This window comes from Cryptomeria japonica, chromosome 9 (genome assembly GCF_030272615.1).
Source record: "Cryptomeria japonica chromosome 9, Sugi_1.0, whole genome shotgun sequence".
NCBI lineage: Eukaryota > Viridiplantae > Streptophyta > Pinopsida > Cupressales > Cupressaceae > Cryptomeria > Cryptomeria japonica.
In genome coordinates this window covers 488,816,153-488,831,673 of record NC_081413.1, presented here as the reverse complement: position 1 = coordinate 488,831,673, position 15,521 = coordinate 488,816,153, and the positions used below count along the sequence as shown (strand labels likewise).

At 34.5% G+C, this 15,521-nt stretch overlaps 1 protein-coding gene across 1 annotated transcript; it reads left to right on the top strand.

The window, feature by feature from the left end:
* The first annotated feature begins 9,082 nt into the window (after window positions 1-9,082).
* LOC131039969 (G-type lectin S-receptor-like serine/threonine-protein kinase At2g19130) lies at window positions 9,083-11,701 on the top strand. Its single transcript, XM_057972821.2, has one exon. It carries the CDS (start codon window positions 9,083-9,085, stop codon window positions 11,471-11,473), a length of 2,391 nt encoding a protein of 796 aa, XP_057828804.2. The 3' UTR covers window positions 11,474-11,701.
* The last annotated feature ends 3,820 nt before the right edge of the window (window positions 11,702-15,521 follow it).

The window sequence follows — 15,521 nt, the reverse complement described above, 5'->3', positions numbered from 1 at the left end:
TTGGATAGAGGGAGATTCCAAGAATATAATACATTATCTCAAAGGTATTTATAACTTGTCATGGAACGTGGAAGGACAGATAAATAAGGCTAGGGATATCATTAATTTTTTGAGAAATGTGTTATTTCTCATATTTATAGGCAATCAAATGTTGTGGCCAATTACCTTGCTAATAAAGGTGTTAGCAATGTGAGACACGTGACATGGACTAAGGAAGATAGGGTGGAAACTAAATTCACATGCTAATTTTCCATGACAGAATTCAAGGCGAGATTATTTCCTTTAAGGACAATGAATAAGGAGGCATTTATTACAAGAACTGATTCTAGAAAGATCACCCTCCTTTTCTACTTGGCATGCGTTGGTAGTGGGTGGATTAATTATTATACCAAAGTTTGGCACGCTTTGTGGGTAACCATTTCACCTTCTCGGGTCTTTCTCCTCAGTTTGTTTGCTGCTAATTTTTTGAGCTCCAGGGATAATTTCAAAATGGGGGGTGCTAGAAAGTAGGTTGAGCCTTCAAATTGTGATCATCTAAAGAAAAAATAGGACATCTAGAAGTTTCTCAAGAAAGGGGGCATTGTCCCTTACTTTGAAAGATTGTAGGTAGCTAGTAAAGATGTCACTGGGTATTTTGAAACGCACTTGAGAGATGGGACCATCAACCTACATGGGCACAAGGTGACAATGGATGAAAATTTGATTGTGAAAGTCACTTGCATTTCTTCTAATGGTATGAAGTACTACAGGGACATGAACTACAATGATAACGTGGTGCATAAATTTTTGAAAACCGAGAAGGAAAGGGAGAAAATGGTGAAGAAGACTTCCAGCTATTATGACATTGGTGTTTTCAAAGATATATGTGCTCAGCTCCTCAAGGTACTTATGGAATATCTCACCCTTGATGGGCATTTTACCAGGGTTTATGATTTTATTTTGTTAAATCATTTTAGACATCGTATTAGCATCTCTTTTCCTTTTTACTTATTGTCTTCCCTCCGGGCTAGCTTCAGAGACCACAAGAAAAATTTGGCTACCTTCAAGAAGGGAAGCTTGTCTTAATTGATGCCCATTTTCGTGTCCTCCTTGCCCCTTCTCCATACATACTTGCCTCCTTTGGTGATCATACTAGTGCTAGGGAGTCAGAAAATGAGGATTCCAATTCTTACTCGAAGGATGAGGCTTTTATCTCATCTTGTTCTACCTATGCGGGCAACAATTCCCTTGCCTCCTATGGCCAAAAGGAGACTTTTAGGGTTGAGGAATCTAGTACGAGTGCCAAACCGGATCCTGGAATTCAGATCAATAAGGTACCTCCTCCACCTCCACATTAGGATATCAACAAAGGTACTGGGACTGTCGCTCAGGGGACCTTAATATTAACTGGTCGGAGCTCAATTCTAAGAGGGATGACTATGTGGATATTTTGGGCATGGAACAGGATCATGCCATTGAAAGCTTCAACCTTTTTAAATGGCTCTTTCATGAACTTAAGGAGGTTAAATTAAACCAGAGGGTGATGAGAAACAAGATGGAGGCTATGCCTACTCTCACCCGTCAGGACAATTTGAATGGTGGAGCTCATTGGACCGAGGATGAGAAAAAGTTTGTTATGGCTTTCATCAAAAAAGTTGTTGAAGCTATTGACCACATGAAAAAATGGATTGGGGACAGATTCATCCAAATGGGGAAGAATTACAGGAAGATTCGGGCCACCCTTATGACCATAATCTCTAACAGTCATCGAATTGTTAAGCAAAATATTGATGCGATGAATATTATGGTGAATAATCTAGATAGTTCTTAATAGGACAAGATGTTGGTTAACCTGGAGGAGGATAAATACAATAATTAGGTGGATTCTGGACCTTGTAAGAGGACCAAGGGGAATATGAAGAGGAAAGTTGTCTCCCAAACTATGGATTATCGAGAGTTAAGGTCTGTTACTAATAAAATGAGTCAATTGGACACTGAGGTTGTGGATACCTTAAAGAGCCTCATGTAGTTTATGTTCTTGTTTTTGGTTTTGTCTCTATCTCGGTGCTGGTTCTTGGTTCGTCATTGCTGGTTTTTGGTGCTTTTTTGGATTTTTGTTGGTTTTTTGGCTGCATTTTGTATTGTTCTATCTTCAACAACCTATTTTGTCTTGTATTTCTATTCTGGGTTTAATTCTTTGATTCTAAACCTTTTAGAATCATCTTTGTAAAGGGTTCCAGGGTGATGCAGAGCATCATGTAAAACCAACGAACCATCAAGGATCATGCTGATCCAATCATCTGAACAACATTTTAGAGGCATTTCTCATGTAACAACACAACTTATCATTGAATCAATAACAAATATGATAGGTTCCTCAATCTCATCAAAGATACTTACAACCTTTACATTCCATAAACTCAAACATTCAATCAATAACCTTCAATTAATCACAAAAATTTCACCATATCCATAAAAACTCTACCAATCAATCATGAGTCCATCCAATTCATGCTTCTAATCACCTTCCAAATTTGTCCCAGTTGTGATAGTTTTGATACTCTGCATTCTGTCATTAACATCTTTCAAACCAGACAATATTTTGAAAATCTCTCTGGTGGAGACATATATATCTAGTCTTTATAAAACATATTCAAAAATTGTAAAGATTCAACAGTCGGTTAGATATTTATGCCCTCTACACCGAGACAATTTTGACTGTCATAGAAAAAACAAGAAATGTGCATGCCCAGTCCGCTTAGGGCATCAAATATCTCCCAAAATACAAATCCATTTGATATGAAATAAAATCCATCTGAAAGCCCCTTTAATCTACTCTTAGAATAACTAAGATTTAGATTTTTCCCATGGTTAAAAGTTGTAATATGGTCAAACCCTTGCACACACCTCTGTAAATGAGGGTTTACAAACTGTTTTTACAAAAACTAACCTAACTCATTCATTCCTTCATAAAAAAACACCAAACCAAAGCCAAAAGAAAGTTAACTCATTGCCCTAACTTTTCATAATAATTATACACAATTTCCAGGCCTTAAATGACTATACAAGGCCTAGAAATAGAGAAGATAACTATTTTAGGACTGCAAAACAAAGGGTTTTGAATTCCCAATTTCAATCAAAATGTACTCCTTCTTCCTCTTCATTTTGGATCAACATTATATCATTTAAATAGTGATTCCCATCCTTTGGAACTCTCATAACTACCCTTTAACCAATTTGGAACTCCTCATTTATGCATTTTACATCCTTATTACCCTTAGTTGGGTCTTTTAACACATTTTGTAACATTTCAACCTCATGAGGACCTTTTGGACAATTTATGAAAAATGGCTAACATAGCCTTACATTATGATTTACAATGACTCAAATAGACCTTATAAGTTCAAATATTATTGAAATTACTCATGACATCACTCTTGACCTCATGGAACCTCTTGAAACTAGGTGCTCCTGCACCATACTGTCGACCTTCAAATCTTTCCAAGTCCCTTGGAAACAACCTGCAAGAAAATTTTGTATCTTGGACTGAAACTTTGTCTTTGTCTTCATCTTTATCTCTGCCTCTTCCTTTCATCATTCTCTCATTATCCTCATGCTGCTGCTACCAACTTTAAAAAGGTAATCATCCTCTCAACTACTCCCATCCATGGAGTATCCAATGGCTGCAACTCAAGGTGTTCCTCAGGCATCCACACAAACTCACACTTCCTTTGCCTCACCTAGGAGTCTCTTTTTCCTCTCTCCCTAGTCTTTTGGCAACCACAACCAGGTTCTCTCCTGAACCTTCTCCTCTATAGTTAGATGGATCCAACACCTGCAACCAAACATAACACAAACACAAAACAACTATGTGGATTGCCTCCCTCGGCATCCTATCCACAAAACAAATTTCCAAACCCAGACCATTTGCTGGGCTCTGATACCAATTTGATGCAGAGCATCATGTAAAACCAACAAACCATCAAGGATCATACTGATCCAATCATCTGAACAACATTTTAGAGGCATTTCTCATGTAACAACACAACTTATCATTGAATCAATAACAAATATGATAGGTTCCTCAATCTCATCAAAGATACTTACAACCTTTACATCCCATAAACTCAAACATTCAATCAATAACCTTCAATTAATCACAAAACTTTCACCACATCCATAAAAACTCATACCAATCAATCATGAGTCCATCCATTTCATGCTTCTAATCACCTTCCAAATTTGTCCCAGTTGTGACAGTTTTGATACCCTGCATTCAGTCATTAACATCTTTCAAACCAGACAATATTGTGAAAATCTGTCCAGTGGAGACATAGATATCTAGTCTTTATAAAACATATTAAAAAATTGTAACGATCCAACGGTCGGTTAGATATTTATGCCCTCTACACCGTGACCATTTTGACTATCATAGAAAAAACAAGAAATGTGCATGCCCAGTCCACCTAGGGCATCAAATATCTCCCAAAATACAAATCCATTTGATATGAAATAAAATCCATTTGAAAGCCCCTTTAATATACTCTTAGAATAACTAAGATTTAGATTTTTCCCATGGTTAAAAGTTGCAATATGGTCAAACCCTTGGACACACCTCTGTAAATGAGTGTTTACAAACTGTTTTTACAAAAACTAACATAACTCATTCATTCCTTCATTAAAAAACACCAAACCAAAGCCAAAATAAATTTAACTCATTGCCCTAACTTTTCATAATAATTATACATGATTTCCAGGCCTTACATGGCCGTACAAGGCCTGGAAATAGAGAAGATAACTATTTTCGGGACTGCAAAACAAAGGTTTTTGAATTCCCAATTTCAATCAAAATGTACTCCTTCTTCCTCTTCAGTTTGGATCAACATTACATCATTTAAATAGTGATTCCCATCCTTTGTAACTCTCATAACTACCCTTTAATCAATTTGGAACTCCTCATTTATGCATTTTACATCCTTATTACCCTTATTTGGGTCTTTTAACACATTTTGTAACATTTCAACCTCATGAGGACCTTTTGGACAATTTATGAAAAATGGCTTACATAGCCTTACATTATGATTTACAATGACTCAAATAGACCTTATAAGTTCAAAAATTATTGAAATTACTCATGACATCACTCTTGACCTCATGGAACCTCTTGAAACTAGGTGCTCCTACACCACAGGGTCCCTTCAAAACTTTTTTTTGACTTAATCCAAAACAATATTAATTTTGGGGAAGTTGAAAATTGAAGTTCCCCCATTACTTTCTATGTCTTTATTTAAAGTAAAAGTAGTTCATACTAATTTTTCATACACAGGTTTTAGTTCCTGCCAAGGCAAGATACTATTGTATTCCTTCAATTCTAATTTTTTATTAGTTTAACCAAACAATGCATAGAATTAAAAAAAAAAAATTTAAAATTCTATAGTGTATCTTTTATTTTATTTAAAATGATTTAAAAATTCCATTTTCCTGTATTTCTATTGGTTACAAGAAAATTTATTTTTCTCAAAAAAAATTTACAACTTCATACATTAATTCATCAAATAAGACATTATTACTGAACTTGCTGACGTAACAATCTGCAAATATAATAAATATTTATTGTTACTTACTAAATTAAATATCATTGTCAAAGACATCAATACATTACATCCTTGTCATTTCATTTCATATGTACGAACTGGGTAAAAAATAATTGATCATATTTAATGTTGATTTAAAATTTATGGGTTGCGACACACGTCTCCATGATAGTCTAGACTTCACTTTTTCCAATGGAAATAAACTAATTGTTGACTTATGTTGGTGAATAACTTCACATGGAAGATTTTATAAATTATGAGGTTGGATATAGGGGAAAGGACCCAGTAGTTGTGCACCCTAACTTCGTGCTTCTCAAAATCCTACTTGGAAATTTCAAATCACTTTGATTTTTTTACAGCAGCTTACTTGGCAAGTCCCCTGCTTATAACTAAGGTTTCAGGGCCACATCATCAAATATGATGCCACATCAGCATGCTTTTTGCCAAGGTGTCCAAAACAGCCCCCCAAAAAAGTGAGACCAATAGACGTGCAAAAGAGACCCCAATAGTTGTGCAGCTGACATGACATCACCTAATTGGTTACTTTTTACAATATTAGTACATTTCTTAACAACTATTGGTACATTTCTTAACAACTGTTGGTACATTTCCTAACAAAAAATGATATTTTTTGTTTCAAACAGTAGGTTTTATTTGTTCAATTTTTGAAACAAAAAGTATCAACAACCCTCACAACAATTGGTACATGCTCAACTACTGGGTCCTTTCCCCTATAAGTTTTTAAATATTTACTATGTTTGAAATCATTTCTTACACACATTGAGAATTCGCATATAATAGAGTTACAAATTATTTAGATTTCATTCGTCTTGAGATATTTAAATTCTAGTTTCTTATTACGGGTTGCTTTCACATTGGTTTTAAAGTATCTTAGTTTTTACTTTATGTAATTTTTAACATGATAATTATTGTTCAATTATTATTAGATTAATTTAAATTGATTTATGTTAACATATATACATTCTATTGAATTAGTCTATTAAGTATTGTGAAATATTATTTTTAACATTTTTTTAAAGATTAATAATGTAATTATCTAAATTTGTGTCATAATTAGTGTCTAGCTATAGGTAATTTATGCATAGTTTTGTATCCATGCAACTTTGGGGTTAAACCAAGTTTGGTTTAAAGATTAATTATGCTAATTCTTATTTAGGATTGGTGTCATTTTGACAAAAAAATTAATATGATTAAATATGGATAAGAAGTATATTTTTTGTTGAATTTGGTTCATAATTTCAATTTAGAGTTTGAAACATTCATCAAACTAAAATAACTAATCTTTCAACACTAAAAAAAAATTTCAATCAACACCTACATCATTTCTCCATCATCAATTCTAAAGCTGCGTACACCTATCCCTTAATTTAATTATAATACATAATTTAATTTTAATTATCTATTCTATCTCAATTATTAGATAATTATTTTTTATTTATTTTTTTAATCTAGATTTATAGAAATAACTTTTCTTCTTAAATAATAAAGCTAGCTAATGATCTTAATATCCATACAACATTTTTAAACCATATACAATTGATTTTTTTTAAAATGTTAAACATAAATATAACTTCTCATACATATTGCACAACTCATCATATCTAACTTTATTTCATATACTTAATATAAAATATAAATTCAACTTATTAAAAAATTGTAGTTTGTATAAAAATGTGTTTATCCAATGGGCTTCCTCCACATGCTATTGTTAAAATAAAAGCAAACACATATCTACTTATATCTCTCGTGGTTCGTATAAAAATGTATTTACAAAATGGGCTTCCTTTACATTCTATTGTTAACATTAAAGCAAACAACATGTATACTTATCTCTATCTCTTTATTCTTCTATCATAATGGCACATAGATCTCTCCCTCTCTCCCTATATGCTTGTCTATCTCTTTATATCTTTCTCTCTATCTCTCTACCTTTATCACTCCCTCTACCTCTTCCTCTCTATCTAACAATCTCATTATCTATGCCTTTCTATTTTTATCCTTTCTTCTACATCTCTCTATATATTTCTCTCGCTCTTCCTCTCCCCCTCTATCTTCATCTCTACTTTCATCTACTCTAAACTAATCATACTGACCGCAGGAACTTGACACTTTGTGTCTCTTGTTGGAATTGTAACAAATGGATGTAATAAGGAAAGTATCTTGATATTAGTTTCCTTGAGTAGTTTAGATGAGTTGAGAATTGAAAATTGGAAAGTTATTTATAAAAAATGAAGTGTGGGTGGGTTTTTAATTTTTAAAATTGTAGCTATAATACTTTTGAATTGGTGTACATAAAATAAACATTTAGAGAACTAAATTATTTATAGAAATAATTGTTGGTGGATATTTATTTTCTAGAGTTGTAGTTATACTAATTGTGAGTCCGTGTACATAAAATATAAATTTTTCACTATTAGTTGTTTTGCAAAATAACTAACATTAAGGATTGTTGTAATTTCGTGACTCTAATTTTTCAACGTGTTGATTATCTAAGAAATATAACACACATGAGAATTTATGTAGGTCATATTTCTATTATGTATGATCGATCTTGTACTCGTCAGAATTATTTTAGGAACAATTTGTATGAGAAATTTGGAGCTGGAAATGATCGTTGAACATTATTTCGGATGATTGCCAGAGTTGTGTGGTCAATGAAACCTATAGATTCTAAAACCAAAGATATGGAGAAATTACAGATAAAACAATAGTTTATAAATTAGAAAACGAAAGAGATGGAAAAACCACATATAATAGCAATGATAAGGTTTTCATAGAAATGCATACTAATAAGATCTTGAAGATGAATACACAAAATGAAAACCGATTCAAAAATGTAGGACAAATCAAATTTAAGTTAATAGATTTTTGTTAGCACATTCGCACCATTACAATCTACCTCTTTCTACTAATATAGTTATAGCTCTTGATATAGCAAGGACATAATTTTAGATTATATAGGAAGCGGTGGGTGAGATTGAGCGGTAGAAGAGCAGTGGTAGGGTTTTCAGAGGTATGGATGTTGCAGAGGCAACAAATGATGCTAAGTCGGGCGTGGATGACTTGGACGTTGTGGGTTTTTCTCTCCAGATGCTTTCTTGTTTATCTATGGCTTGCCTAGCCACTCTAGAGTTGGAAGATTCTTCTTTAGCGATGACTTGTGGTTGCATGAGATCCAAAAAAGCTGTAAAATCAATGCATCCCCGTAAATAAAAAATGGTTCATAACCTTAATAAAGTCAATATGACTTTACCTTACATTCCCATAATGTCTTCGATTTTTTTTCTTGACTTGACCTTGCATACCGTCCAACTGTCTCTGAACCCTGTTACACGCAACACAACCAACTATATTGGACCGCTCTAATTGCCACCATTCATACACCTAACCTATCACAGTCTTCCAAGATATTGATGCTAAAAAAGTTTGGCAACACTTCTTGTTTTTAACCGCACAGGGAGGTTCATTCAATTGCTAAAAGTCTGGAGATGGACGAAAAGAGGGCAAAATCCTGCTTAAGTCTTCTTTTTGCAATTACAGTGTTTATTCAATTAAAGAATTATGGTGCTGCAGTCCAGGGTGGAGATACTCTTTCCTTGGGCGCCTCGCTTGCTGGAAATCAGACATTAATTTCAAAGAATGGCACTTTTGAATTGGGATTCTTCAGCCCAAATGGGAGCAATAACTGGTATATTGGCATTTGGTTTGCCAGTATACCGGAGAAGACGATCGTTTGGGTGGCCAACAGAGAGACTCCCGCGAGAAGCAGGCCTGGCAATTTGAAGCTATCAAGACAAGGTAAATTGGGACTGTTTGATGCAGAGGGCGCGCCTATTTGGTCGGTCAACATATCCAGCAAGGCATCTCGGGCTGTGATATTAGATTCCGGTAATTTTTTGATGCTGAGCGAGGACAAGAAACCTGAAGCTCTTTGGCAGAGTTTCGACAATCCTACAGATACCTGGTTGCCTGGAATGAGATTCGGTGGACGGCAAAAGCTAGTCTCTTGGAAAAGCTCATTGGATCCCGCTCCTGGGCTTTTCTCCCATCAATTGGATCCTTCTGGCGCCAAACAAATCGTGCAAATATGGAATAATTCTGTGAAGTATTGGGAGAGTGGAGTTTGGGACGGTAAAATTTTCAGTCAAGTTCCAGAAATGGCAAGCAAAGAGTTCTTCAATGTCACCGTTGAAATTACCAGCTCTGGTTTGTATGTCAGTATGATACCGACTCACAAGATGAATGGGCTCACACGTTTCGTCATGATGAAGTCCGGAGATACTCGACATGCTATGCTCGATGGCAATAAGTGGATCCTGTTCTGGTCTCAGCCCAAAGATCAGTGCGCCGTATATGGTCTCTGTGGCGCTTTTGGAACCTGCAACTCCAACAACCTTCACTTCTGCAGCTGCGTACAAGCCTTCACCCCAGCGGACAATCGCGCCTGGGATTCGCAAGAGTGGTGGTCCAGTGGCTGTGTTCGCGAGAACCCATTAAATTGCGGCACCAAAAATGGCAGCACCGACGTATTCATCGACTCCAACTCAACGTTGTCTAGTGATTACGCTTACTCATACCCTGCACACACGAAAAAAGATTGTGAGAAAGCCTGCCTCCACAACTGCTCGTGTACTGCTTATGCTTTCAATCCGCCTTCAGGGTCCTGCCAAATTTGGTCAGGACAATTGTTAAACTTGCACAATTCTCCATCAAAAAGCAATTCAAATGTCTTCATCCGAGTAGCTGCCTCTCATCATCATCGTCCTCCAAATTTTGATCTATCATCGTCCTCCAAATTAAAAGTCGTCCTGCCTGTAGTGCTTGGTATTGTTAGTGCTTTGTGTATCTTTTCATTTTTAATGTGGAGGCGGCAGCGGCATCGGCTACGATCTATGGAGAAGTGTGCAGATTCCTCAGACTCTTTTCTTAGAATGTTCAGTTACAAGGAGTTGAAGATTGCAACTAGGAATTTCAGGTCTAAGCTGGGGAGCGGAGGATTTGGCTCAGTGTTCAAAGGATCTTTAGCAGAAGGTACGCTTGTGGCTGTAAAGAAATTGGAGGGTTCAAGCCAAGATGATAAGCAATTCCGAGCGGAAATCAGTTCTCTGGGAAACATACAACATGGGAATTTGGTCAGGCTTCAAGGGTTTTGTGCAGAAGGATCCAGACGGTTACTGGTTTATGATTACATGCCCAACGGCTCTCTAAATTCTCTACTCTTCAGTAATTCCAAAAGTAAAGGAAAGGTACTCGACTGGAAGACCCGATTCCAGATCGCTCTAGGCACTGCACGAGCTTTAGTTTACCTCCACGAGGAATGCAGAGATCGCATCATTCACGGCGATATAAAGCCCGAGAACATTTTGCTGGACGCTAATTTTTCACCCAAGTTGGCCGATTTCGGGTTGGCAAAGCTTGTGAGTAGAGATCGCAGCCGCATCCTGACAACAACGAGAGGAACGAGAGGTTATTTGGCTCCAGAATGGATTTCCGGTCTTCCCATCACTCCAAAAGTTGATGTGTACAGTTTTGGTATGACTCTCTTGGAAATCATTTCCGGGCGAAGAAATATTGAATTAAACGTGCAAGATTCAAGTATGTATTACTTTCCCCCGTGGGCTGCAACACAAATTTACCAGGGGAACATAATTAATATTGTGGAGGAGGGTGTTGCAGAGGAGAAAGATACTGAAGAGGTTAGAAGAGCAAGTATTGTGGCATTGCTATGCGTTGAAAAAGAAGAGGAGATGAGGCCAAGCATGGGGCAAGTGGTGCTAATGCTGGAAGGGAAGATAGAACCTCAAACCTCTGTGCTCCTGGATAAGCGAGCAAACCGAAGCGACAGTGATAGCGATAGCAATGGTGTTGGTAAGTATTAATTTCGGCGACTAGACAAAGTCAAATGGCCAAGCCGGGCATTTATGACAGCACTAGATGTTTCTCAGTCAACATTCTGGATATTTCTTTGTTATTTAATTTGAACTGCCTCACTAGAGTTGTAAATTGTAAGTTGTAGTTGTGGAAATCAAATTCATAGCAATAAGTGAATATTAAAATGGATTGTGGAAATCTGATAGCATTAGTTGTAGTTGTGTTTGTCTTTGATAGAGCAGAAATGTTGATGTTGTAATACTTTGATTTGATTAATATAAACCGTTTTTGGTTTCATATCTGCTTTGTTCAAGTTTTTCACAATAGCGATGTGGTCAAGCTAGAATGATATGTAACGAAGAATGCATCTTTGCACAAGTTAAGCTTAAAATGTATGTTCACATGTAAATTTAATTATTATTAGTTTGTTTATTTTGAAAGTGAGAAGGTTATTTAATATTAAATGGTAATTTAGTTTTATTTTAAATTTTTTAATGAGTATTTAATTAGAGGAAGGGTATAGTAGTTGTTATTCTTAATTTTGCACATTCTAAACTTCTAAATGATATATCATATTTTGACGATTTTGTTTTTGTTGTAATCGCATGTGACTTAAGTGCTTATATATATTGCTTTGGCTTCTGGGTAGTTATGACGAATGTTGTGGGATTTGTTATGCATGCAAGGGTCAAAAAGTGGTCATTTTAAGTTGGCATCCTATGCATATTCCCTATTGCCCCATCGATTGTTTGATGCATCTTCATATTATTCAATAAATAAATACTTTTGAAAATTTATATTCTACTCAAAATTTTGTGATTAAAAAAAAGACAATTTATTTTGGTTCCAAATGTGAAAGTTATATCTCTCAAAAAAAATCTTGTTTAAGTTGTTTTAGAACTACTATAATTGCTACTAAACTTTGTGAAACATGTTTTAACCTCGGAAATATCTATTAGATTGGTTTTGCAACTTATAAAGGTGGCAAATAGTTCTGCATGGAAAAAAGTACATCACATATGTAGTGAAAACGTAATAACTAATGTATAAATGATATTTAAAATCCCATGTTCTAGTTAGAACTTCTCAAAGAGAGTAACTTTGGCATTACAAAGTGTGATTTTTTGGTTTGTCATCTATTTTGGTGTTTCATCTTCTATCTTATGACCATTTTCTATTTGACATGAGGTCTTAACTACCTTCTTATTTGGAAGAGGTTAGATACTTTTGGTAGATAGTGTTAGAGACACTGTAGTAAGATATATCATGTGTGTATACAAGTTGTTAGCAAGAAAAGTGAAACAAGAACCATAGTTTTGAACCCAAGGGATTCCCTATGAGTTGTGTTTAAATACTTCGATAACAACAATGGGAGAATTATTTTTAAAATAGAGAAAATGTGATATTAAACTATAGTATTAACACGAATCATTGTCATCAATCCATACATCACAAAAATATCCCTATATATTATATTCATTATAATATAGGATCATCTAAGTTTACAATTGATCTCTTTTGTATCTTCTTGCATAACTCTCTCTCTCTCTCTCTCTCTCTCTCTCTCTCTCTCTCTCTCTCTCTCTCTCTCTCTCTCTCTCATTTATCTATTTTATATACATATATGTTCTATTTTGGATGTGTCCCTCACAATATATGTTTATGTTCTATTTTGGATGTGTCCCTCACAATATATGTTTATTCCTAGTAGCCCTAGGCAACCTTTTTCTCTGCATCCTTTATATAGTTGCTTACAATAGGTTTTTCTATTAGCTACAACTCGACTTTATCTTTCACTAATAATCTTTTGAGCATCATCCCCGCTTTCAAAATGATGTACTATCCCCAAGACATGTAAAATAGACCCAATTTGTAGAAAATATATTCTTATATATTTATTTGGGTGAAAGAAAAGTAATATCACTTAAAAGTACAAAATCGTGTCACACTTTTATAAAGGAAATGGCGAACACAAATATGAATCTTTAACTTTGACTACATAAAAGTAACCTTTATATGTTTTATTTCAATATGATGTAAGCTAATGAAATATAGAAATCTTGATGAAGTTCTAATTGATTAAAGAAAAAGAGGGCCCAAAGCCTTACACGTAACAACCAACCTGTTAATAATTCGGGGTCTCACAAGCAGTGAGATAACGAAAAACTGAAAAACACAAACTTTTTCAAAGACAAGAAGATTTTGACCAGAGCAACGAATCAAGGTGGGACAATTACATCAAAATAACCAGAACAAACACGGTTTCCACAGGACCCTATAACCCAAAATTTATGCCACCTTGGGCTAGGTAGAAACACAACCAAGAAAAAGGAAATTTGGGTTTTGAAGGGTATGCCTAAACCCTTTACAAAAAAGAACACTTTGAAGTGCAAAATAGGTAGTCAAAGATTAAAACAGAATAGAGAAGACAAGAAGGTTTTGAAAGGCTTTTTCCAACCTTTTGCAGGCAAATCCACTATGAACAACAATTTTTGTAGAAAGGGAAAAGGGAAAAAAGGAGTCCAAACCCATCCAAGAAGGAACCACTGCAAACTCATTATCTCGTATCACCTCTATAGATTCTTTATGAACCACCTCTATAGATCCATTTTTTGTAGAACAATCTTACTAATCAAAATATATATATATATATATATATATATATATATATATATATATATATATATATATATTAGAGTTTGAGCTCTACAAAAGGGTATATTCATATTTTCATGAAAGTTACTCTAGTTGAAAAAATTTAGAGTTAAAGTCGAAGTTTTACTAAAAAAAATTCCAAAAAAGGGGTTAAGTTGCTAAATAGACAACCACATAGACTATTTTAGTTGAAATGGATAATTCAACCTAAACTCTTTCACTCAAAAGGATTTCATTTGAAACTGTATGAGTGAATTTGATCACAACTAAAATTTTCAATAGAAAAAATTAGTTCTATAATTTTGAGTGAAAGCATTTCACCTCAAACCTATTTGTCACATATGTGAAAGATATAATATTATACAAAATATTAGATATAATATTCTATTAAATATATTTCATTAAAGTATAATAAATCAATAAGAATAACAATAAAGTCTCCTACAGGGTGATATCTTTTAGTCTAGATTTTAAAATATAGACATGTGTGTTGTCAACATATGCACTCATTACACGTCACCCCTTACACCCCTTACCATCATTATAGAATGCCTTTCAACATTAATCATACTTTTTAACCATTAAAAAATAAAACTTTTGATTGATATTCTAAATGCTAGATTCTTTGGAAATAAAAAATGGGTCTTTGAATTAAGATTGAGTGAACATTTCTGTCGTGCAAGGTATCTCTGAATTCGACCATTTCACACGCAACACAACGCAAGAAACCAAATTTCTTTCAATGACAGAGGGAAGTTCGTTCAGTCGCTCACAATTTGGCGATGGACAAAAAGAGGGCAAAATCTTGCTTAAGCCTTCTTTTTGCTGTTACAGTCTTTATCGAACTAAAAAGTTATGGTGTGGAGACTCCATTAATATTGTGGAGGAGGGTGTTATGCATTGAAAAAGATGAGGAGGTGAGGCCAAGCATGGAGCAAGTGGTGCTAATTGTGTATGCAAATAAAAAATGGTTCTTTGAATTAAATTTTTATTATTATTTTAAGATTTTTAAATAGGTTTAGATAAACTAAACAACTACAAATATATGTCAGAAACAATTGCATGAGAATATAAGTATCACTTTTTTTAGTGATTTAAATGTTTTACTTAAAAATAATTGTTTCTAATTATGATACATTAAAATTAGTAAATCTTTCAAGAGCTTCTTAAAGTTATTTTCTTTTTTTTTTTTTATAAAAGTGGATGAGACCACTAAAATTATATTGATTATATATATTTTTACATGTGTCTAGTTCAAAGAGTACTGAAGGGAAAGAACTAGTAAGAAAACCCTTCAGTATTGCTCAAGAAAACATAAGCTTATCTACCCATTACAAAAAGCCCATAGGCATACCAAAACCCCCCAGATGCATTGCAATGCATTGTCATCCGCATTAGATA